The 27,045-nt window shown below is 38.7% G+C and overlaps 1 protein-coding gene across 7 annotated transcripts in view; it reads right to left on the minus strand.

Annotated features, from left to right (window-relative positions):
* LOC121510946 (regulating synaptic membrane exocytosis protein 1-like) overlaps positions 1 to 27,045 on the minus strand; it is a 167,954-nt gene that overhangs the window by 135,250 nt on the left and 5,659 nt on the right. For all 7 annotated transcript variants that reach the window (XM_041789349.1, XM_041789348.1, XM_041789354.1 and 4 more), the window contains exon 2: positions 19,706 to 19,780. In XM_041789349.1, the coding sequence (XP_041645283.1) occupies positions 19,706 to 19,780 (75 nt within the window). The remainder of the gene's footprint in view (positions 1 to 19,705; positions 19,781 to 27,045) is intronic.

Consider the following 27,045-nt stretch of genomic DNA (forward strand, 5'->3'; position numbering starts at 1 on the left):
AAGCTCCAGTCCCCACAATGTGGTCAAGTTCCCATCAGGTCAGCTGGCATTCACTGAGATCTGTTTCATGCTTGTGGTCTGACAGTTTGCCTGTCAATATACTGTAAAAAAAACACAGTTTCTAGGGATCTGAGGGTTTGCAAGATATAGATGACAACACAGTTAAACAAGATAACAGAGAAATGGTTTAATTGTAGCAGTAAATTTGATTATATTGACTTTGATGTTAAAAAATTTGCTCAGTTTCATCACAGAAAAAACAACAAAATGAACTGAACTTGTTGCCTCAGAACAGCGCTATTGGTGAAAACTGTCAGAATCAATTTTGCTAACTCAGAAGATTAAGATTACATCTGCATAGTAAGGGCACATATACTAAGTTGCGGCCACTAAGTGTCAGAATACATTGTTCATGCAAAATGTTAACACTTCTGGTTTGTGCTTTTCAAAGTAAAAGCCTGGTTTAGCATTTCTTTGGAGAAACCCAATTCATTTGATCACAAATGTTTCCTGGCTTAGATTAACTCTAACTAAAGCTTTATTTCACTGTACATCTTAATCTTCTGAGTTAGCAAAATTGATTCTGACAGTTTTCACCCATGGACTGATATACATTTGTCGCGTTGTCTGAGGCAACAAATTCAGTTAATTTTGTTGTTTTTTTACCTTTTCAACCCATTATTTTGTATTCTATATCATATTTTCAACTCCAAACATTGACTTCATAATCCCATAGTTTGACTTTTTATACTCTCAATTTAAAATCTGAATCATATTTTGATTTTAAATTTCATGATTATAAATTTGATTTCATATTTTGACCTTTCATGCTCATGATTTTGACTTTCTTTCTAATATATTTTTCTTTATAAACATTATTTTTCAATTTCACTTTCATATTTTGGACTTTATGAGCTAATACATTTACTTTTCTTAGACTGTGAGCCTTTAAATGTACTTTTTTTACTATTTAAATGTCAAAATCCTTTATCATCACTGCTGATATAGATGCTTTTTCAGTAAGTGGCCCCCACTCCAAACTAATTGAAAAGCCGTGATCTAGATGTTCAAGTCCAACTTAAAAGTCAAGATTTAGTCGGACTCTAAGAGGCCTTTATCAACATCATGTAAGCAAACTGATTGCTCAGTTTGTGTCTTTAGAAAAAAACAAGTTTCTACAATATAATCCACTGTTGTGCTTTAAAATGAATCTTTACTGTGTATTTTGACATATCTGTATCAAATAAGGACTATGATTTTATTATTTCACAGGGAATAATGAACAGATTGTTGTTTTTTGTGTTTTGTATTCTGTCGAATTCGTGACAATATGAAAAATCAGGAATGCCACCTGTCTCCCTCTTAAACACATTTAATGAATTGGCATCTCAGCCGGAGGATGAGCTCCTCTCTGCAGCAGAGCCACTTTATCCTTGAAAAATGTGGCCATGTGTGCACTTTCTACTGAATAATACAAAACAAAAATTCTCTTTTAATGAGAGCATTGTCGAGTTTGAGCCAAAAACCATCAATATGTGTCCACTCATGATCTCCCAGTTATTTTCATGGGCAGGAAAGCATCCAATCAGATCCCAGCGTCGCTTCCCAAAATGGCTTTGGGCCGCTTTCTCTTGGCCTGAATCCTTGATCAAAGACCAAAGTTTGAGTTAAACAACTCCCAAAAAGTTAAGGACCACCTGCGTGACAAGCTGTAGATGTGTCCAAAAATAAAGCCGTGTCATTACCAACGCTCAGCCAAACGTTGGCACGGCCTCCTTCACTCCTGGGCTTTCATAAAGCAGGGTGGCATCAGGCTGGGATCGGGAGCCAGCACAGACTCTTTCCTGTAGTGACTCAGGCCTCTATGGCCGAGTATGAGTCACTCCTCCAGTTCCTGGATCGATATTCAAAAAGCAGGCAGACATGAATCAAATAACAATGAGTCAGTGTCAGAGAAAATCACCTCACAGCCATTTGGAAAATTAAGCACTCCAACTCTCTCCGTCCTGCTCTCATTTAGTCTCCGACACTTAATTCTAAAGTAACTTTGCTCCCTTGTTGCGCAAAGCTGCTGTGAGATGTTTCAGTGAAGACCGTCAAAAGTTTCGTCCTCATAAAACTCTTCCTCAAACCGGTCTGCATCGTCTTTAACACACAACTTTTCCCTCTCTGAACGCACTCAGTCTTACTGTAGAGGAGTCATCTGCAAGATTGATTGGAACTCATTCTGTTTCCTATAATAGACCAGTATTAAAGTTTCCTCCCTCTCACACTGTTTGTGAAATTGAATGGAAGGTAAATGCATGCCAGAATTAGAAATGGGCTTCCGGTTCGTGTGGCGTGTGTGCCTGCAGAAATGGAATTTGTTTGCATGCAAAGGAGATCCACCTACACTCCCTTTAACACTTTTATTTATTTGTAGAAAAGACTTTATCACCTAGAGAGGATGATGGGAATCTGGGGATTATGAAACTGTTTACATACATTGTGGAAATGAAAATGTGTCCCTGTAATTTTACATCCTAAAGACTCTTCATGTGCCATTATTGCATGTAGCTGTAAATCTAATTTAAAGCCTTTCTATATTTAGTGTTCACATGAAATATGGGATGCTCAAAGTATTAAAGGTATCACAAAGCTCTAGCAACACTTGTTGCTTTTAGAGAACAATTCACTAGAACAACATATTTCAGTTTAGTGCCTTTATCAGGGTCATTCTGATGTTGCTGCAGCAGCAAATTAAACGATTAAAACCATCATGCTTTTCACTGCTACTATGTAACTTTTCATACAGTTCCTGTAGATAAAGCTTGTGGCTGCACAAAGCTTGCAATCTTTGCACAATTAAAAATAAAGTCTCGTTTGATCCTATGCTTACCAGTAAAGTATGAATATCACTTCTGGCATCTCTGTGATAAAAGTCCTAGTGTTTGGGCATCTTTTAGATGCAAAGTAGGTCTGGGCATATGGGCTAAATATCATGTAATGGTATTTCTTGTTGCCCTTTGGCAACAGTAAGTAAGGTCTTAATAAGTCCCTGTGTACAGTTCTTTATAACTGAACCTGTAGTTTTAAGTTTCATTCCTCTTTTTTTTTCGGTGTAGCTGCTACATCTCCTGGTGTGGGTGTTCACAATAAATGCACTCAGGGAAAACAACAATTACAATTTTATTGAGAAGGATTTGTCGCCTGTACCATGTTTATAATTCATGTAAATTTTGGAGTAGGGCAGCCTACCATGTTCAGGGATGCTCCTCAAAGCTTCGTGTTGCTGTTCATACTAAGGTAGTCTGGCTGCAGACCACGTGTTAGCTCAGAAACACACGCTAAAACTTGCAAAATAAAGTAAGATTAGACTTCTGGTTGGGGTTAAGGTAAGGGTAACACTAGCTAACACACACACACACACACACACACACACACACACAGCTATCATAGCTAAGGTTAAAGCTAATGAAGCTACAATAGCTATATAAGTTACAGAAGTTATGTAGCTACATGGCATACATAACTAAAGCTAACAAAACTACGTTACTCATTTGTCTATGATTTTACCAATTAGCTCTATGTTTCTTCTACAGTTACTTTAGCTACACTGGCTTATATAGCGACGTTAGCGACGTAGCTAGCAGGGGTGTGACAGTACAGAAAAATTTCGGTTCGGTATGTACCTCGGTTTTGAAGTCACAGTTTGGCAGGTTTTCGGTACGGTGATTGAAGCAGATAAATAAAATTTAATTTTAATTTTTTTATTAAATTGTATTAAAATAAATAGGCTGAATAAATTACATTTAAATCATAAATAATGCTGCAACCTCCCTCCAAAAGTTCTTCAATGATTAGAAATATTGATAATTAAATACATTTTTGAATAACTAGGTTATTTTCATTGATATACTGACATATTTATATCCATTCTTTAAACACTAAAATTTCTCAGCTAACTTGAACGCATCATCACACAACCGCAAGTTAGCTTGTGAAGTATGCAAATTAGTGTCTTTTTTTGCTGATTTCAACACGGACTTCAGCACTGGACTACTTTTATAACCAACAGGACCTACTACAAAGTTTGGAAGAACTTTTCACAGCCCACCTTGGAGGATAAAGAGGTTAAAGCCATGTGAAATCTGAGGATAACTTTACCTATGACACAGCTGCAGAGTCCCTCTCTGATAGCTGAAGGTAAAGTTAATGTGATTCATAGCAGAGCACCATTGCTATACGGGTGATTTAAATGAAGCCGCCGGCTCTTCTAACTCCACACGCGCCATCACTCTTCATCGTGTTTTTGTAACTGCTCCTTCTTCTGTAATGACAGTTGCTGGCAGCTTTTAGGCTCATTGCTGCCACCTGGATTGAAGTGAGAACTTACATTTTTTTAATACTCAGACATATTTGTCATATTACTGCGTGCACCAAACTGTGATGGCCGTACCGTGACAGTACGGGACGAATACAAATGCTGTTACACCCCTAGTAGCTAGTAGAGATGTAATGGTACCGTTAATACAGTGGTATCCCAGTAACAGAAGCGCCTAGTTTTTTTGTGAAGCAGGGGGAAGGGAAGTAGCAACTACAGTTCCCATCAGCACTTGTGTACCCATCATCCTTTGCACTCCAGATGATGATGGTGGATATACTAAGAGTGGCGAGGGAGGTCTTAAATGCTATTTTAATGAAATCTGGTCAGGGGTCAGTTTTCACAGTGAGAGAATCATTCAGTTCTTTTCTATCAGTTCAGCAGATGTTCATGTGTAGAAACGCACCGAAGTATGTTTTTAAGGTCTTTACAACTTCTGATGAAGGCTTGATGTGGAAATGCATCAAAGTGCATCAGTTAAAATTCAGGCATTTTAGGTGCTTCAAATAGCAGAGCGCAGAAATCACTTTGGAACAAATCCTCGACAGTCAGAGATTTATGATAATAAATGCTTATTGATACATTTGGATTTGGGTGACTTGAGAAATTTCCCATTTTTCGAAGGTGCCTTGACCGCTTAAAGATTGAGAAACAGTGGCTTAGTCTGTAATTTTTGCAGTGTGGTTATTTCATGAAAGTAACTACCATAAATAATCTGCTATGTTTCTTTAAGAATAAAGTTCAGGTGGTGTATTACCTTCATTTAAAGTAGTTCAAAAACAGATTTAAAAGTATTTTTTATTCAGAATTGTGTTCTATTATTCTGTGCAGCATGCGTTGAATTATATTGAACTCTTTATTGTAGCTGCCTGAGCAAAAGTTTCATTCTTTTCAAGTGTCAACATGCAGAATGACAATGAATAAACATTTGAGTCTATATGAAAAAGCTGTTCTGTTTGCCAACATTTGATCCTATAGATGTTCTTTTCTGCTCACCTTTCTGATCCCGTCTCTCCACCATCATACCTACAGTCTCTGTACCGTGTGTTAGCCTGGCTGATCACCATATGGCAGCAGGGACGCGGAGAATCTCTCGCTCTCTACTTTCCTCTGTCGGTGCCAGGCTCTGTTGTTCCTCCTCCGTCCCTTCCCCTCCCTTACTTCCGTCACAGACCTCTCCATGCTGAGCTACTGGGCTGTACTCTCACCTCTCCCACTCCCTCCAAGCCTCCGTCCATCCCTCCATCCTTTCCTTATATCACACCCGCATATATTTGCTCTTTTCTCTGTCTCTTATATCCCACTCTCTCATCCACTTCCGGTTTGAAAGCATTTGCAGCTTATTCAGGAACTTTCCTCCAATCTGTCCTCAGCATTCAGGAAAGTTTTGGTCACTTCTGCAGATCTGATTCAAAGTTTTGGGAAATCCCAGGAGAGAAGCAGGTGATGAGTCACGCCAAAACAGACAGCTGTGAGTGTCTCTCTTTGTAGCTACCCAAACCACCTCGCTCCTCCTCCACTCTTCTCACCTCCCCCTGCTCCTCTTTCTCTAGATTTATAATTCTCTGACTGCCTTACCAACCACTCATCATCACAGTCTTTCTCCATTCGTCACTCTCTAGCTTTCTCTCCTGTTACTTCCTCTCTTAAATCTGAAATCCTTCTGTCCACCAGGTTTGTCAGAATGACTGATGCTTTGGTTTTAAATTGATCCAGTTTAATAGGGGTGTGAGTCTCCCCTTCTCATGATGATTCGATTCAAATCTTGATTCACAAGCTATGATTCGATTCACTGAAGATTCATTAAAATACAGAATGATTTGGTCCGATCTGATCCGATTCAGTTCGGTCCAATTTGATCCGGTACAAACTGATTATGGAATCAAAATCAATTTTTGCTTTAACAAAAGTAGAAAAAAAGGGGAAAAAAAGATAATTTCATAATAATCTAATTTTATTTTCAGCTTATTTATAAAAGAGACTTAATAATGGAAGAGTCACCTGAACTTTAACTCAGAAAAGTGTTTATTGTCGGGTCTCTTTTATGTTAGAATCTTAGCTAAACTTTAGGTCTGCCATCTCAACAGGCAAGCTTTATGAGCTGCTGTAGTTCTTAATCCCTTTTCCCCAAAGCGTACAGATGGGCAGACATTGCAAAAGTTATCCTTCCTTTATATTAAGTCTACATGACTTGATTTCTGAGGTGCAGAACTGACAGACAGACGTTTCGGCAATGACCGGTGCAACACATCCAGCTATCTAGCGAGCACCCACGGCAAACAGAAATCTCGCTTAAAGGTAAAAGGTCACCGTGGCTTAAACATATTGAGCCAAAGTATAGTGGAACAGGCAGCAGAGCCTCAGCGAACAGATCTCTAATGTTGAAACCGGTCCAAAGTTCAATTCATGCCTCTTTTTACCGATCCAGGGCTCTGCGGACCGATGCACTTGGACCTTTGACGTTAAGATTGGTTAACCGATCCATATCGTATTATCTCTACACAGACAGTATCAAAAAGTGCCAAAAATCATAGACTGTAAAAAGAACTGGACAAAGCATGTGTGACGTCAGCCGTTTGATTACAACAGGCAGACTCAAACAGCTGCCTCCATATTGAAATCACGGTCTTAATAGAACTTTGGATCAACCTAAAGGCAGACGAGAGCCCGCCAACTGAGCTTAACTTCCTGTCAGCTAAAGTATCACTGCCTGTCAAGCTATCTGTCAATCAAATGATGCCCCAGTCAGTGCACAGTGAGGTTTTTTTATAAACATAATCAAGACGGTTGTGATAGAAAACTACCCCCCCCCACCCCCGTACAGTGTGTGCTCATGAAGACATTAGCTAATGAGACACGTTTTGTTTTTTTGAACCAGCTTGTAAACCAGTTTATTTCTAGTGTAAAAAACGGCTTCAACATGTTGTGTAATGGACTTGGCAGGGTCCTGCAGCCAGCCTCAAATGGACACTCGCCGTATTGCAATTTTTTGCATTTCCACGTTGGCATCATTTTTCAGAACAGGAGGTTGCTGCTTGCAAAAAATACATGTTTATAACAAAAAGGGTGATTGGAGAGGGATGAATCCAACAAAAAAATTGCAGGCAAACTTCCTGACAGTATCTAATCTTCTACATATTTGCAATGCACTGGTACTGAAACACTACAATAAATTCATGCAATTTACAGACAGTTTGCCTCCAACTTTCTAGTTGTCAGCCAATTAAAAAAAAATACTTCTAGTTTTTTTCCTGTGGTAAAAAAAAAATGGTATTCATAGCACCCCCAGTAGTGGAATGCTATAGTGTAAAATTATATAAACTGACTAACTGCACGTGATGATATAACAGCACCACCATTTTTAGGACATGCACAGCACAGTCCCTAGGGACGGTAATTGAGAACTGGTTCTAGTTGAGAACCAGTTCCAATGGGTTAAATCCATCTACATCATTTACATCTAATTTTAACAATTCCCTGATCGATGCCTTACTTCCACGTCCCTTAAAAAACACAATCTTGGGAGAGGCAGTCAGTGAAGCAAGACAGGAAGTAAACATGGCCGACAGTAAGCAGGCTAGAGGGTTTGAAAGTGTGGCTTCATTTCTCAAAAAAGGACACAACCAGTGCAACTTGCAACATGTGTTAAACGGTGATTTCATACAAGGCATGCATCTTTTTGCACATGAGCTGTTAATTTTGTACAAGATCTAAAGATGTAGGATCCATCAAATTTTGGCCCCTGAGCCATAGCTTGGACAGTCGCCAGCTTTGAGAAATACTTAAAGTAAAACCCACCTATTGCTTCCCCCTGATTCTCCTAAAATGACACTGATTGGTCCGTGAATTCTCAGACTGGGCACATTCATCACATTCATTTCGGATTGGAGCTTTGCTAGACGGATCTGCCTCGTGACAAACATGGAATCTGGCCAATCCATCAGCTTTGTAAGGTTAAAACTTCAGAATTATTTGCAAAAATAACTTGCAACGAGCTTCAAGTCAGGTCATACCTCTGTGATCCTTAAGGGAGGGTTCAAGCCTAAAGTCAGGCCTCAATTTGTCCAACATGTTGCCGGCCTAAATCAACCTACCAAGGCATCTACAGAAGTTAGTGCATATTTACCAAATAGGATCCATGTTTTAAAATACTGAGGGAAAAGACAAGACTCCTAGAAATTAAAAGAAAAGATAAAAAGAACAAAGATAAATATAAAGAGAGAAAGATGGAGAGTGTGGGATGGAAGGAGGGATGAGAGAGAGAGAAAGAGGAGGGACAGATGGAGAGAGCACCAGAGCCAACAGCAGAGCTAAGTGGGTAGTGTGCTCCCCAGACAGCGCTCCATATGGCCTGGCAACGCCACGCACAGCCAGGCAGCACAAACACACACAAATACACAGCATGTACACACTCAGATATACACACTCAGCATGTGTAAAGCCATATAATCCTCCACACAAACAATCTCATTTACACACTTATTTACACACTGCCATGCACCCACACAAACAGCCACCCTCCAAATCATTACAAAATGGAAAAAATCATCCTATTAGGTATATCGATATGACCCTTTTTAATCACTGCCAGTTTGCTGCATTTAGATCCTCAGTATGATTGTAAAAACACGACGTGTAGGTGATGTTGTCAGGATTTTTCTTTTTATTACAGAGAAAAAAGGTGTGAAACGATAGCACACCAACTGTTGGTTTGTGATCAAATAAAAAGTGTGGAGACATTTTCTGGGTCAGGTGCATAGTAAAATTAGTAAGATATCTAAATTGTTACAAAGAGCAATAAGAAAAACAGTGGTTTAAAAATTAAAGGGGCTTTGAAACAGTCTGGTTCTTCAGGCAAAGGTGATACAGGAGGGTTAGGGGTGGAATTATTCTTAAATTGTCTTAAAACAGATTGTGTCAAATGTTGATATGTAAAAACCAAATATAAAAGTTTCAACAAAAATCCCTGATTGGCCTGGTTTGTTTGTTTGTTTGTTTGTTTTTGTAGCCCATGCTCCACATCATTTACTTCAGCTAAAATCTCTCTGAAGACGGATCCTAAGATAATATATGCCTCAGGGAATGGCTATTCACTTCTCTGCAGTTCCAGTGAAGCCAGTGGTTAGCTTTAAATGACTTCCAGGCAAGACTTCCTTTTCTGTTTGGCATGTACCCTACAGAACAAACCACATCATTTCTTTGTCCATTAAAATCCAGAAGCAGCATCATTTACCATTTGAGTGTCAGATCATTGGTAAAAAGACAAGCTCTGTTAGGTCTACTGATTAATCAAGAGGGGAAGAAGGCCAAATGATCACTTCTGATAAATTCAGGGTAGCAAGGGAAAACACGACCCCAACAGGATAAGTGGAATAGAAAACAGATGGATGGAAGGGAAAACACTGATTGACTTTGCCTGATTGATTATCTTTTGTTTGATATGTTTAAATGTTTGACTGATAACAGATTGCTAGTTGCCTTTATTGCAAAGTTATCATAGAGATGATAAATCACCATTGGGGCTCATTTATGCCCTACATTTTAAAAGATTTACATCAGAGCACGGATCCAATTTTGCAAACCTGCATCCAACCACACCCATGGAGCTCAGAACCGAAACCTGACCTACTACCCACGATTATCCCCATTTAATACTAGAGATGGGCCAGATCTGATATCCGTATGGGGTCCTATATTTACGTTATTTTGGTATCAGGCATCAGAGTGATGGCGGTGATCAAAATTCCTATGTTTTTGCACCATTTGGTTTGCACAGTGTTGCTTAGCAGAGTGCTATGTGACAGACAGCTCAGTCTGAGTTGACTGATCATCATACTTCAACCAAATAAAGAGCAGTCAGATAACAACACATTTTGTCTTTTTTGTGTGATTAATGTGAAGCTCAGTAATTAGGTAAAAGGTGTGTTCTCTCTTCTCTAAGTTTAACATCTGTAAGAGCACAACACAGAGCTACTGTACTCTGTTGTCTTGTCTGTGGCTTTAATAAGAGCTGCAGCAACTCGTATTACAGTGGCTTAAACAAAAGTTAAAAGGTGTTTTAATCATGACTCGCTTGTTTTAAGTCCATACTAATTCAACAATGCATGCTGTGGCAATAAACTAGGTCAGAGAAGCAGCTATAATGGGTTAACGGCAAGGCTGGCTGTAAACATGGTGGCTGTAGCTCATCTGCTTCAAGGTTCAGAGACGATATTCTGCATACCTTGGTTGTAACGAGCAGTGATTTGAGTTTCTATCATTTCAAACCAGTCTGCCCATTCTCCTCTGACCTCTGACAGGAAGTAATCATGACCGACAGTAAGAAAAGCAGGCTAAAGGGTTTGAAAGTGTGGCTTCATTTCTCAAAAAATGACATGAACAGTGCAACGTGCAACATGTGTTAAACGGTGATTTTATACAAGGCATGCATCTTTTTGCACATGAGCTGTTAATTTTGACATTAACGAGGAATTTTCATCCACACAACTGCTGCTCACTGGATATTTTCCTTTTTTCAGACTATTCTCTGTAAACCCTAGAGGTGGTTGGGCTGAGTTGTTTAAAAAAAAAAAAAAAAAATAACAACTTGCAGTTATTTTGACACACATTGCAAATTCAATAGGAAGTGTTGTATTGAAGATACCAAATACCTGTACGATAAACAAAACAAAACAATTTTTCAGTAAAATCTAGATCTATGACAAACATTCCCACATGCAGCTTCATGTGTAAGGTCCCTCCCCAGTTGCTGCTGGAGCCGCTGCTCATGGGACATCCAGGATAACAGCCAATCCCTGCAGGAAGTGAGGAAGTGACTCTTGGCCAATCCCAGGGGTTAATAAGGTTACTACGGGTCTGATGGGCCATTGCCATGGTACCCTGCTGTCAGGGGACCCTCTGAGCCAATCACATTTAGTGTTAAGGATGTAAACATCCTTACATTACAGTTCATCTACAGAATATCCACTGTAAAGAAGCATGCAGATGTCTGAGGACAGTGGTGGGAGGCAAGAGGGGTTAAAGCATTCTGTACACATTCAAATCACTAAGCTGTGATGTGCTGTAATGAAATTTATTAGCACGTTTAATAGCAAGCTGGATTGTGTGACCATTAAAGCCAATTTGTAACCTTTGAGAGCAGATGTAGACAGATTAAGAAAAGGCAAGTCTGAACAAATGGATTTATAGTTGATTTTTAAGTGTTTGCAGCTCTAACAGGTCTCTAGCAAAAATGTTTACATATGAGTAAGATGAGAATTTTATAACAGCCTTCGTAAAATACATGCCAGCTTTGCACTGCAGTATTTTATGATGTAATCACATTTAATATACAAAGAAACTTCTGTACAAAACATTTAATCTGAACTTTTGTTTTAGGTTGCATATCCTGTGCAATATTGCCAATGATGCATAACATTTAAATGTGCACCTTTAGCCTTGTAAGGTGCAATAATATCCACAGACAGGAACACTGTATGCTTTTCTTGATATTTTTTTAATTTATCTCTTTTTTCAACTTTTTTAACTCTAACCAATGGACATGGCTGAATGTGTTGGATCTTATTCTTTAGGTTTCAGAGAAGCACAGAACATTTGATACATTTTATATGTGAATACTTCATAAAATAGATATAAAACTAGAAATTGACAAAGAAATTACTCGTGACAAGATTAGCTTTTTTATATATTGTCTTCTCTTTAAACTAGTTGGAAATAGCTGCCTGGAAACATTCCTACAACTGTCCTCCTAATCTTTGTTCAGTTTTTCCTTACAGTAAAATGTAAAAATGACATGTATTTGGTGGAAACCCCACAAAAGGTTATTCAAGAGTTTTTGTTTTCCACATCTCATTTGATTAAAGGTCACCAGCAAACACGGTCACATTTTAATCCGAAACACCAGCGTTTGCTAGCGTTAACCCATTGAGCACTTCTTTTTAGACACTGCTGTGGAAAATGCTTTAATGCTTCAAAAAAAGATCTGCAGATATCTGAAACTGTCATTTTAAGATTTCAAGCTTAAATAACGTGCAATACCAAGGGGAATTCTAGACATTAGTGTTCATTTTAAGGCTGGGAAATTAATCGCAAACTAGATTAAATCGCAATATGGCCTGCTGCAGTTTACAAATTGCAGACAGAGCGACATTTCTTTAACCTGAAATGTGTCAAAATACCAGTCTAATACATCTTTTTGCTTATTAAAAATCCTACTTTTCCTTATCATGTATATTTTGATCTTAAAACAAGAATGACAACTGAGCAATTGATGTAAGATTTGCAATATGAGCCAAAATATTGTGATTTAACATTTTCTAAAAATTGTTTATCCCTAGCTTACTTTACCTAATATTGTGCTACAAAAGAAAAATGTATTGCTTTTGTTCACTGAAAAGTACATACAATGAGGAACCTAAAATTAATTGCATATTACATCCCAATATTGGCAAAAAAAAAAAAACAAAATTAGATTATTTTGGCATATCATTCAGCCCTAGTTCATTCAGCACTGGTTTCCACTGAGTGACATGTTCTTTTTGGTGTCCAGGCCGGGGAGGAAAGACATGAAGACATCAGAAGCAAATGTCTGTTTTTTTCTATTCTATTATTAACATCTTTTCAGTGATCCTATAATTACCCTCCGAAAAAAATACCTCCCCTTTGGTTGGGCACACTTTTTCAATATAATTCTTACTGCAACATGGTATATTTTAGGTACATTTCCAAAAGAATGCTACAAGTAAAGGTTTAGATTGAGTGATTGTCCTACTGAGTAATTCTTAAAAATCCTGCACTAATGAACCTCACTTTGAGTTGTTGACCTTCACAGGAGCACACCACACTTTAAAGACTTAAAATAAGTAGCATTGCATGGACTTCCAACAGGAATACAATGTTAATTTATAATCCGCTCAGTAACAAAGGGTCATTAATAGCACACACTGTGACACAGAGATATTATCATTTAGAAGCATGCGCTGATTAACTCCAGCTCCAGGACTACATGTTCCCCTACAGATTGAGAAACTTCTACAACTTCCGTGCTTATTAAAAGTTTATTAAATCCCAGGAGATGAGCTCAAAAGTACATGGTGGTCAAGTTTAAAACAAGCCTTTTTCTCTCGCAGCGCTTGCAGATTGGCGGCGACTCAATCAACAGCTCACAGGAAGTCCATTCTGTCTGTACTGAGCCGATCAACCTGACAAATGTTTGGCAGGATCCGACCATCAGCAGCCAGGTTTCTCTGCCCACTGTGTTTCCTACAGACGTTACAATCATCTGTGGATAAACAGTATGGCCGCAGAAATACACAATGAACAGCTGATGTCTGTAATCAAGGGTTTCCCTGAGCTGGATTTGATTTTTCTTACTCGCAGCACAAAGAATTCATCCCCTTACATGTTTTACCATTTATTTATAAATCATATTAATAATGTCAAATTGAAAACATATCTCTACAAAAACATGTAATGTTAAAAAATGACCCTCTTTAAAGTGAATGACCTAATTCAACAGAGGTCCAGCCAATTGGTACTAGTTAGTGAAATATGGATCCCTCAGTGCAGTGAATGTGTATGAGGTGAGTGTAGTATAAAGACAACTGTGCCTGGAAGGTCCAGTCATTGGCCAATCAGCATACCTGGCGACCATTACACCATGAAGACAAAAGAACACCCCAAGCAACTCAGAGAAAAGACTATTGAAAAGTATGAGTCGGCAGATGGATTCCAGGGCACTCACTATCCCCAGAGTTCAGCTAAAGCCATCATCAAGAAATGGAAGGAAAATGGCACGTATGGAAATCTGCTTCAGGCCGTCCTCACAAACTGAGTGACTGTGCAAGAAGGAGACTAGTGAGAGGCCACCAAGACACCTATAAGAGTTACAAGCTTCAGCAGCTGAGCTGGGAGAGACTCTGCATACAACAACTGTTGGTCAGGTTCTCCACCGGTCAAAGCTTTATGGGAGAGTTGCAAAGAGAGAACCACTGTTAAAGAAAACTCCTATTAATTCTCCACTAGAGTTCACCAAAAGGCATGAGGGAGACTCCATGGTCAAGTAGAAGTAAGTTCTTTGGTCTGATGAGATCAAAATTGAGTTTTTTGGCAATAAGATACAAACACATTAACCCCACTGTGAAGCATGGGGGTGGTAGCATCATGCTGTGGGGATGCTTCTCAGCAGCCAGCCCTGGAAAGCTTGTAAAGGGAGAGGCAACAGAACTATGGCTTGGGAGAAGATATATTATTTTCCAGCAAGACAATGACCAGAAGCATACAGCGATAGCTACACAGAAATGGTTTGAAGACAACAAGGTGAATGTTGTAGAGTGGCCGAATCAAAGCCCAGACCTCGATCTAATAAAGACATTTGTAGCTGAACTTGAAAAGGGATGTTCACACCCAGTCCTTGTGAAACCTGACAGAGCCTGAGCAGAAGATATGAGTGCATTTTAATATAGAAAGCCGGTTCTTTGCTTAGTGGGAAGCTTCCTTTTTAATGATGCACATATATTTTAATAATTAGTTTAAAGAGTAGCTATACCCCTGAGTTTCTGCTGAGGTGCAGCGACCCTGCAATTGTTTAAGGGATGTAATAATTAGCCATGATGGAGAAATGGAAATGGAAATTTACATCTGAGCTAGAGCTACACAAAACAATAGAGGTCACTGTTGAAAAAAACTGGCACTAAACACTATATGTCACCTCCTTCCAGATCAGCCAATAGAGAAATGAAATTTCAGTCTCTTGGTTTCAGCCTGTGGAGGGCCGTCACTATATTTCTAGTATTATGTAGAATCTAAATACTTTGTACTCAAATGTCAAGCTCTGGATCCATATTAAACAACAATATGAGTAAATACCCACATACATAGACTGTCAGCTGAAATAAAAGGTCTGGGGGTTTAGTTACTCTTTAATTGACTCGTGATTCTGGTGGAAACATGAAACTGTTTGGACAGCTAAACGCCCAATTCCCCATTCAATAGTTTGATGATTTGTGCGTCCTACATTAAAATCACTCAGACACTGTGTGTCTGCCCCAGTTCACTGGGACAGAGGGAATAATGTTGGAATACTGAGTGTAATGTCTGCGGAATAATCCAGGGAATACTGAGGGAAAGGCACAGATTGTATAATGTTATAAATGGAGGCCATATTGTGGGATTCCTCAGAGAAGCAGATGTGCTCCAGCTGACTTACTCTGTAATCCCACTCACTCTCTGATCCAACACACGTACACAACCATGCAGACATACAGTAGGCATACAAAGCACACAGATCGAGCATAAACAAGCTTTATCCTTTGATCATTGTGGCACAGAAAAAAAAGACATTACTGGCTGCAGAAGTTACCGCAAACAAACACAACGCATGAAAACTCACATTTCAATGGGCAAATAAGCCAGCGGGGACTGAGATGCTCATATAACATCAAAGAGTGGAAACGACTGAGTCTGTTTCAAGTTACATTCGCAATCCAAGTCCGTATTAACAACCCGATGATCAAATAACTAGGCTTTACACACGCTCATACATACACACAGTGGTGAAGGAAAGACGATCAGTAAGCCTTTATAAGGAATCACCCATCGAGCACCCAATCCTCACTAGCTGGAGTCAAAATGAGAGGCAGTATTTCTGAAGATGATAACCTCTATCACCTACATTTTAAATATGTCAGTGTGAAGCACTACAGGATTTAAGGGGGAATTTAAAAGACCAAAGGATAGCGCCTGCAAGGCTAGAGACATATAACAAATATTTAGGTTTTGTATTTAGCGATCATCACTTAAGTCTAGGGCGGACAATCTCTTTGCTAATTTTCAAGAGCTCAGCCCCAGAAAGCTCTGTTTTCCCTCCCTCGTGAGCTGTCTTAAGCCCTCGTCACACTTGCACAAAACTCCTGAATATTTCTGATTGAGCTGCATGTGAAACACAAACAAGAAATTTTCCCCCAGAATCTTCCCTGATAGCTCCTTAGACCTTTACCTTCCCCACCTGTTCCTTGTCTGAAACAGGAAAACTTCCTGATGAGGAGAACAAGTGTGAAAAAGCATGTCAGGATTCTTTTTTGGAAAGGTTACTCCAAAAGAGCTGCATGTGTGGAAAGTAGGGTGGCACCAATGAATTGGTTTAACATCTGCATCAGTTAATATTGGTTCTGTTGACAGAAATAATTAAAGAAAATGTTGGCACAGTGGGAGTGATACACCAAAAGAAGCACTAAAATAACTTTTTCAAACAGTTTCACCAACAATCTTCATTCTAAACATCAATATCAATCACCTTGTAGGATTATTTGAAAAGTCCTGCCCTTTCTAAATACTTTCTATGGAAGCTTTCACAGATAAATGTGACATAAGACCGTGACATGGACATATCAAACAGTCTATTTGGCGAGTCAGGTTAGTTGTCAGCTCTTTAATGTCACCTCTCTTTTACTGACTGATCAAGATCAAGAAGGAGGAGGGCTTTAGATACCAGCTTTGTCATGAACTATGGCAAACAAAATACGAATCTAGCTCGTTTTTCAAGGTTGAAGTTTCCCAATGAAAGCTGTTGCTGATGCCAGAACAGGGTTCTTTTTTATTTTCATGTTTGTCATTTTTCCTTAGATTTAAGAAAATATTAAGCTCCTCAAAACAGCATTTCAATACTATCAATGAATGTCGAAGTCAACATTGCAACTTGGTAACAATAAACACCAGTGAGAGTGACAGATGGGGATAGAATTTTTGTATTGATACTCCATACTGGGATGCACCAGTATGACATCAGTACTGGTCCTTTTGACAGATATCAGCCATTTAGCCAAGAACACATGCATGACTGGAGGTCAGCGGATGATTTTCATCAGTGGTATCAATTTAATGCTAGCATTTAGCATCTATCAGCTGATTCAGAGAAATGATTTATTATAGGGCAGAAGTTGTGATCTATTGCAGTGTTTCCCAACCATTTTTCCAATGTGTACCTCACGCTGTTGAGGAGGTACAGAATTATAAATATCTTGGCGCAGTCACTTATAACAAACTGACTTTTGAATCTCAGGTGGATACTGTCTGTAAACAGGCACATCAACTTTTGCACTTCTTGAGAAAGCTGAGGAACTTTAATGTTGATTGCACTTTTATGAAAAAGTTTTACTCTTGCTTTATTGAATCTGTTTTAACTTTCAAAAGAGAAAGTTATTTGGTACGGGTGCCTCAGTATCAGAAATCGTAACAGATTGCAGGGCATTTCAAAAATCTGCAGTCGAATTACAGGTTTGACCCTTACTGACCTAACTCAGTTGTTCAGAGTTAGGACTCTAAAAAAGGCCCAGTCTATCCTGGCTGATCACAGCCACCCTTTATTTTCAGAGTTTAAGCTGCTACCATCCGGTCGCAGATTCAGCCTGCCAGCATGCAGGACAAAAAGGCTAAAAAGCTCTTTTGTCCCTGCTGCCATCGGCTTTCTAAATAGTTAGCCAAAGCCTGTGTTATTTCTTGGTTTTTGTTGTGTTTTATCGTTGTATTGCACACAGGCTCTCATGCTTCTATTTATTGTGTTGTCAACGCTGCTTTTTATGATTGACCTGAATGTATGTCTTGACTGCTGGCTGCGAAACAAATTGCCCTTCACAGGGATAATAAAGTGAACCCTGAACCCCAGAAACGCAGAAGACCCCTTCATCCCAGGACCCAAGAGAGAAGAAAAAGTGACACGTGCTGTCAAAAATCAACATAGATATTAACTGTTTCACAGATAACACCCTTAAAAAGGTCAGTGCATGCATTTCTTAACAAAATACCTTTGTATAAACAACTTAAAAACTAAGTTATCATGGTTTTAATCAATATTTGCAAATTTTGGCAGCCTCAGAGCAGCCAAAGCCTTGCGTCCCCCCCAGAGATCTTTGGGGCCCCTCCTGGGGGACCCGGACCCCAGGTTGTGAACCAATGATCTACTGGACAATCTATGATCTTTTTTCATTGTTGTTACGAATGAGGGGAAACAATGTATTGTGGGAGTGCTGCATCAAAAGAATTGCATGAAAAAGACTTATCTGCTTCTGCGATGAGCTAGATTGCTATTCTTAACATCAAACTGATTCTCTTATAGAAACTGCTTATTAACTCTCCTTTCTATCAATACTTTGCTATTGCAAAGCACAAATACAGAACTGATAGACACTCTGTAGAGCAGTGGTTCTCAACTGATTGAGCCTTAGGACCCAACATCAGCTCCTCAGTGAGAGATTGGCACCCAAATTACTGATATTTTTCTATCAATCAGATATATTTGAAAAAATACAGTTTGTCACTTTGATTCATCACAACAAAACATGTGACAAATCAAAGATTGTGGTTGTGGGCGCTGCCAGGGAAGAAATTGTTGTCAATGGATAGAAGTCCTACTTGGTAGTTTCTCCATGCTAATTTGGTAAAACACACAAATCTCCAGCTTTTAAGGACATGGCATTCATCAAATCAGACAATATTGGTGAATGAGTCCCATGATGGCTAAGACAAACATAGACTGGTATCCTTACTACACCACATTACCCATGATTACACTGGCTATAGAAGTCATAGTGCATTTCTTTCTGTAGCTGCAAACGGTGAATGAAAACCCCCTGCACGAGGCATCCACATGATGGAAGTCTCCCCTCCAGATTAGCAGCTCGACAGGACAGCTGAGCAAACTGAGAGACAGACGGAGCACCTGAATCCAGCCTAAGAAGCGTTTCTAAACAGGGTGACAACATCTTTAGTTTCTAATGACTCGACAGAACCCGGACCGGACTTATCACACTGATTACGTCTGTCTCAAACACTCCAACACTGTGAGCTGTGTGGCTGCAGTCTGAGAGATGACTGACAGCATCGACGTCTCTGAGTGTTTAACAGGATGTGGAGTCATCGAGGTTAAAGAGTGTGTGTTTCACCCTAAAACATATTTGTAGGGAAATATTCCCTAAAATCAAATCCACCTGTCTAAACAAGGTCCCTTTGCTGTGCCACTCCACTTACAGTATCACACAAATTGCATAATGATGGCCTGAGTCACACTTGTAAAGAGACAGTCACCAGAACACAAATTTATCTTTCATGCTGTGACTCATCCAAGGTGTAGAATAAATTTCACAACCAAACATGAATGTGAGACAAAAGGACAGACTGCCAGCTAATAAAAGAGGGATGTTTGGCCAGTTGGGTGTCATGACGATAAAGTGACGCGGTAGCAAACATTAACCACCTACAGAACTTTTGACAAATTTTAGCACAGTTTTGAATTCTTTATCTAACTGGTGATGTGCAGCTGGTGTCGGAGTGAAAACTGCTTACACTTACCGGACGTCATTTTGCTGCGGAGGTTTCTTCTGGCCCACCAGATTCACCGTTCTTGCTTGGATAGGCTTCTCTTCTCTGAAACACATGAGGTTAGGGGTTTAACTTTAATAGCTCACAATACTAAAAAATCTCTTTTTACAATAAACATCCCTTGCCAAGCTTTTCAAAGAAACTCTGCTCAACACACGAGTTCCTTTGATTTTCAGGACAGCCTTTATGTGTCAACCTACTCTGCAAACTCATCTTCCTATCCTCATATAACCCTTTTCTTTAATAGAAGTTTGAGATCTTTTTAAACCTGGACATTATTTTTAGAAAAATGAATAAATAAAATATTCAAAATGATTGGAATTGCTCCAGTTTATTGGTTCAGGTTGCTGTCAAGCATCTGACTCTGATGCAGATTTTGGACAGCAAATGCACCAAATACATCCAAATAAAGCCTGTTATCAAGGCCTAATACATGTTTGGGTCAAATCTATGACCTGTGCTGTCATGAGCACTACTTACTGCAATATTATATGGTTGTTTACAAGGTAGCATCAGTATTTTACTAGTAAATAATGTTGTTATCATTTGCATCAAACAATTAAAACCATGACAGACAAAGGTTTATAATTAACCTAGCCTTACAAGAAGACTTCAATGTTCAGGGCTTTTTGACTTGTTTATGATTGCTCAGTCTTTTATAGCCATGCCTTCTGTCCTTGCAGCTTGCACAGTAGTACATTGGTCCTAAAAACACAAAAAACACCTGACAAATCTCAGCATTTCTAAATATGACTGCAAGGTAGCTTTGTGTGTCTTAAGTTTTTGGAGAGAGCTCAACACTGTGGTTCAGGAAGTAAAAGTACCACTTATTTTCTCTGTAGGGGGATTTGATTATCAGCCTTGTTTTCAGACAAATGCTAGTTAGACTCACCATGAGCAATCATGGTGTGAAACAATGTTATATGCTCCTGTACAAGACAAAATTTATAATACATCAGCCTCTTTTTAAGAAAAACTGTTTTTTTTTTTTGCTGTCTCTGCCAAAAAATACAACAGTACCCTAGAGCATTAAAGTGAAATCCCTGATTGGTGCTGATGACAAACATTCATATGGCTATAGCATAAAGTATACAATATGTTACAACATTATCATTTAAAATTAAAGCACTACAATAAAGATAAATGTAAAACAAGGGTACTTATATGGTTTGAAAGCTTGAAAAAATATCCATAACACATAAAAGAAACTGCAATGGATTGTGGGATACATAGTTTCTTTATTCTTGTATGTGAGCATAGTATGTGAGTATTGTGAGCTTTAGCAAATGTCACTAATGTTGACGTAGCTCACAAAGCTGAGCTAAGCTTAAGCACGTTGGCTGCGTCAGTCAGGTTAGCTAAGTATCTTTGTTTTCTACATACATTAGCTACAGAGATAACAGAGATACACAACTAATGGAGCTACATAAGCTATGTTTGCTACGTTGGAATGTTTCCATTGAGGACAAGCTTTTTTTCCTGCAGGAAGACTGTTTACTCAGCTTTATTATAAACGTTTAATAATCAGGTTTTGCAAGTCGGGTTTTTTACTTTTAACTTTGGGTTTCCTAACCCTCACCTCAACCCTAACTCTAACCCTAAATAACTTAAATAAACTTTTAGCCTGTATTTTGGTTCTGAGATATGTGGCATCTTCGATGAACAGTCTGTGAGAGTGGCTGTCAGAGATGAACGGTCTGCAGCCAGTTCCAATGCCGTTTTTGCACCAAATGTTTTATAGTCACGAGTCATAACTGTATCGTTTAGGATAAAGTATAAGGCATGGCAACTTAATAGTATGTCAAAATCAGTGTTGCTGCTAACCGTTGACTGAATCCAAGACTGATAATCCTTGCACAAAAAAATCTGCTTTGCATTTTTCAAATAGAAAATAATTCATTCTGTGTCAGAAAATGTGGCATTTTGTAGATAAACTGGCATTTATAGGGTTAAATTATGAAAAATAATTCACACCTGCTATACATGTGGAGTACTGGAGTTGAGGACCAAAAATTTAAAAATAAAATTTTTTCTTTCATTTTTAATACTTTTAAATATATCCAATGTCCTCAAAGGGCTTTAAGAGAGAGTTTTTTTTAAAGGAGGGCCTGAGGGTTAAATTCAATACACCACAAACTAAGGGTGCACTCACACTAGTCCATTCATACCGTGCCGTATTCATACCATGCTGAAGCCCATTTGACCCCACCCCTGCCCCCCCTTTGGCCCGCACTCACACCGCTCAACAAATCCACTGTTAAGTAAAATCCGAAGAGGGTTAGGGTTAGGCACCTAAACCCTAAAGGTTAGGGTAAGGGGGGAGGGAGGGGAATATAACTAAAAATAATAAACAACAAACTAAGGACAACAAGGGATCGACATCACTTCCTGCCTCACGGTCGAGGTCACCCCCATCGTATAGGTCTACAACCAAGTGCCTCTAAAGTTTCCAATATTCTTTGACGATTTATTTGTTGGCAGTTTTAGCCTAATAAAACAAGATTTCCATTTCCCATGTCACATTTATCAGTGATCATCATAACATCCAAAAACCAGCTGTTTGACATTTTGACGAACTGAACCGCAGACAAACGTCATCAACTTCAATGATTCAGTCCAGACTATTGCAACAGAGATGTCCCAAAACAGTCTCAATGTGTCACAGATCCTTTGTCTGGGCCGGGCTTAAGACAAATAAACTGACAGATAAAGACAGCTGTAGATTAGCAAAGTCACATATGCTCTGCAATTTAAAATTATATTTGTTGCCAGAGTTCAGTAGCAAGAAAGAGGAATGAAATGTCTGCTCTGGTTTAAAAAAAAAGCCTCAAACTCCTCGAACAAGAAGGTCTATCTTTGTAAAAATCCTTTCAATTATGCTGTCAGACACTTGGAATAACAATTTAGGCCTGGCAGTGACAAAAATAAACATTTAAAGAGGAATTACTTTGATCAGATCTATTAGAGCCTCTTTTTTTTGCTGTTGAAGGAAGCTACTGCAGCCACTCACCATATTTTGGTGATTTAAGCTATAAGAGGGTGAGGTGTTAAAGCATGACACTTGATGACAAAGAAGGCCTAGCATCTTTAATGTCACCTGGGTCTGATGACGTTGCACTCGCTCAACAAAACAAAACAAACTCAAAAGGCAAACACTCCAAGTCCAATCGAATCTGGTGTGAATGCTTATTCAGACTCTCTGCAGTGTAGAGATACCTTGATGGGATTTAGACAATGACATGTTTTCAATATGTCTACTGACAGGTTCACAGTTTGATTAAGAGCCATCTCATCCATAAACATGAACCGTGGGCTCTGATCAGGCTGATCACACAGGAAACTTGAGAGAGAAATCCCCGCCAACACCCACGCTGTCTAAAACAGAAGACATGTCTTTATATCGCCGATATTGTGGGCACCCGGCTCATTATGAGGCATTTCTTCATGTTAGATATGGTGATGGCTCTTTGTTCTTACCATCCTTAGCTCTACTGACAGATATAAATAGCTGCTGACTGATGAAGATTGACATCCCAGAGTTACCCAAATAATACGTTACTGACAGTCTTCATTTACTTACAGTTCTTTGTGGAATATAATCATTTAACACAGAGGCAGCTTCAGTGGTTCAGAGGCCCTGGGCAAAGACCAACATAAGACCTTTCCCCAGTCAGCCAAAAACAACAATAGCATGTGAACATAACTCCATCTCACCTCATCATTTTATTTTAACTGTTCCTGTGACTTTTGGCAGAAATTTTTTTTTATTTTCTATAAAATAGAAGAGATGGCTCTTCAACAGCAGATACATATGTAATGTTTGTTCTTTGTTAATGGATGATATTCGGATACTTAATATGGATGAGAAAGTCTCTCAGCTGCCACCACGACAGGAAGCATTATTTCTAACCTGACATGCCAGATCGACTGTTTCTTATATCCACTGCATGTATTTCACATTCATCTGGGAAAGATCCCATAGAAAGGGTTTAGGAAGGGCAGGTTTTTTCAAAAAATTCTTGGAAGGTGATTGGAGGAATGTTCTGTCTGTAACATTCATGACGGGCCAATCAGAGCAACAAGACAAAAGGACGTTGTATGCACAGGTACGGGGATGTTGTGCTAACAGGTTACAGTTGCCATAATCACGGTGCTTCTCAGTGAATAAACTCACTGCCAAGGCAAGCTTTCAGTGTGGCTATATGCTCTTGTTTTGACAAAGAAATGTGGTCCAGTTCTTATTAAACCGCCGCTTTCCAACAGCTACATCCAAGCTAACAGCTACAGCGGCAGCAGCCATTGGATACACCGGCAAACCCCACCCGCAACAATTACAAACTCATGCAGAAGCAGACTGTGAGAAGAGCAAAAACATCTCTACTGTCATGAAAAGCTTTCAGTGTTGCTCTCTACCCTTGTTTTAATAAAGACATGTTGTTCAGTTCTGACAAAACTGCTGCTCAGCTAGCAGCCATTGTATACAACCACTCACAGTACAACTAACCACCACCTCACTCTGGAGGCAGCCATTACATGCAACTCTGAGTCCAACTAAACCCCGCACATCCGTAGCTACTGCTGGTCTCCTTAAATAACACTGATTATTGTTTATTGTTTATTTAAACACCATACTTGAACTAACTTATCTCAAACAAAAATGCAAATAAATGGTAGTATTTTAAATGTTAATGTATAGAAAATAATAATAATAATAATAATAATAATAATAATAAATCTTTTAGTAAAAAGTGCTTTCAAAGTGCTATACATAAAGTTAAAATGATGAAAATAAACACTTGATAAGAACGTTTAAAAATCTAAAAATCACTAAAACTAAAGAAATGCTTTGACTAATCATGATTAATCACAGCATAGTGATGAGATTAACTTGATTCATTTTTTAATCAATTAACAGCACATATATATATATATATATATATAGAGAGAGAGAGAGAGAGAGAGAGAGAGAGAGAGAAACCCTCACATAGTTTTTCTCTTACAAATGTTTACAGATGTTTACGTGCCTGTTTAACGCTTCCTCTCTGTATTTCGCTCCAGAATATGCTACAAGTGTTACAAAAAATCACAACTTCTGTGGTGGATTTCAGAAACACAGTACAATGGATTAGCTTAGCTAACAGACTGCTAACAGTCACCAAAGATGAGTATGCATAAATTAAAATAACTTGCTTATGTAGTTTAACTACTTTGTGAATGTCACTAATGTTATTCTGCTGAAACGATGTCATAAATCAGTCAGGACATCCTGACAGTTTGATATGTAAATGCTTTAAAGGCAAAAGTTAGAAGGGAAAATAGAGTATTTTTGTAGCCTGATGGTGGAACATTCAACTTAACGGTCAAAGTTTTTGTGGACACACATTTTCGTATGTCTTCTAGAGAAAACCAGGGTCTACACTTAAGAAAAATTTAAGGCATACAGGTAAGTGCTTTGCTGTCATGTCTAGGACATCGCATACTGTGATTTGTTGGATGTATTCTTGATTAAGGACTGACATATGACAGACCCAGTAACAAGGATATAAAACAAAGCTATACATTTCTTGAGGTATCATAAACAAGTTGAACGACTACATGCTGACAAAGAACTGCACTTGGGGTCCTGGTTGGTCCGGGCTGCAACATAACAAACTTGTAAAAAGTGAAGGGGGGTCTGAATATTTTCTGAATGCACTGTATATGGCTGGGCTAGTCTTAATGTTTAATATAGAAATGTAGCTCATGTTTTTACGTTGCATTCCTATTCAGACGTCCAACAGCACAATAAGACATTTTACACCAGGTAAACCAGGAGGCTTCCACCTCCAGTATGCATACACAACTGTTGTAATCATGACTCATACTCTGAACTGGTCTATTAGCTAAATACAAGTCTAACTAGCATCCAGCTGATCCATAACCTTGCAGATCTCTACACAACGATTTAATACTTACTGTATCTGCAGATTAGGGGTCGACTAATATTGTTTATTTAACAGCTGATACCCAAAGGGATTAGTAGATCCTAAGACCCGTAACAGGTACTTAGAGCTGATATGTATTTGTTATGACAAAGAAAATTATCTTAATATGACAAAAGTAAAATTGTATAAGCAAAGACAAAAAGGAAAAATGAATGATTAAGCACTAGGTTTTGGACACAATAAACGGTAGAACACAGTAGAGGCAGGAAAACAGAAGTGCTAAACCTGTCATGGGCACCCAGGCCTCAATGTTCATTGGCTAATACTTGTTTGAAATCTAGCTGTTTAGATAATGTTGGGGGTGGGACACTAGGTGAGCCCGCAGAGAGTTTAAGCAAAGCTAGATAGGGATGTACAGTTTCATTGTATGATGTCAGTATATATTAGCTTTAAAAATTACTAATCAATATAAGCAGATATAGAAACTCCAGCTGGTATTTACAACCAATATGCCAGCTGTAAATATCTGTGTCTGTTCGAATAAGTTAGTGGAGTTTTAGGACCAAAAGACCGATGTCCGTTGAGGTCTTTGTCTTTGTTCATTCTTATATTTTAGTGTGTTCTACATACTTGCTTCTTACAAGTCTGCTGCTTTGTTCATCCTTAAACTTTGTCTCAATGTCTGAAGTTTTAGGTCTGTATCGGTTTATATGCCTGTATCGATATCAGCTAAATCAAACATTGTGCATCTCTAGAGCTGGAGGGAAAGAAACACCCAATAGTGGGATCAAAGTAGCACACTATTTAATAGAATAACATTTTGGTTATATAAGGTGATGAAGATAATCAACCAAATCCTAATATTGGCTCTAATAATCGTCCAGGCCAGTAATCAGGAGTAATAAGATATCAGTCGACCCCTTCTGCTGAAGGTTTAGGAATCAGACACAGTATCAAAGGAAACACTGCATCATGAGTTTATCAGCTACATCATGCACCATCTTTGTGGTCTTTATTACACCTTTAGGTCTCTGATAATCAGTCCTCCTGAATATAACAAATGTTTGACTTCAAGTTGTTCTACTTTATTATCTGACATGTTTTAACTCTCCTTCGATGTTTCGCACACAAAGACCATACTTGGATGGGCAACCCAGATTTATCAAGAGCTGCCCATATTTGACCATTTTTCCTATCTTCTACTCATTATCTGCATTCAGCCCTTAGAAGGTTTGTTAATACTTTTCTTTTGAATATATAAACCTCTCAGAAAATGTTTACTATGCCCATGTTTGGTATTATTTTTTCAGCACAGCCTCAACTTTATGAAAGGGAATAACTATCTTTTAACTTTAACTTACTGTATTAGATATAGGTGCCAAAAAC

This window comes from Cheilinus undulatus, linkage group 6, assembly GCF_018320785.1.
Source record: "Cheilinus undulatus linkage group 6, ASM1832078v1, whole genome shotgun sequence".
Taxonomy (NCBI): domain Eukaryota; kingdom Metazoa; phylum Chordata; class Actinopteri; order Labriformes; family Labridae; genus Cheilinus; species Cheilinus undulatus.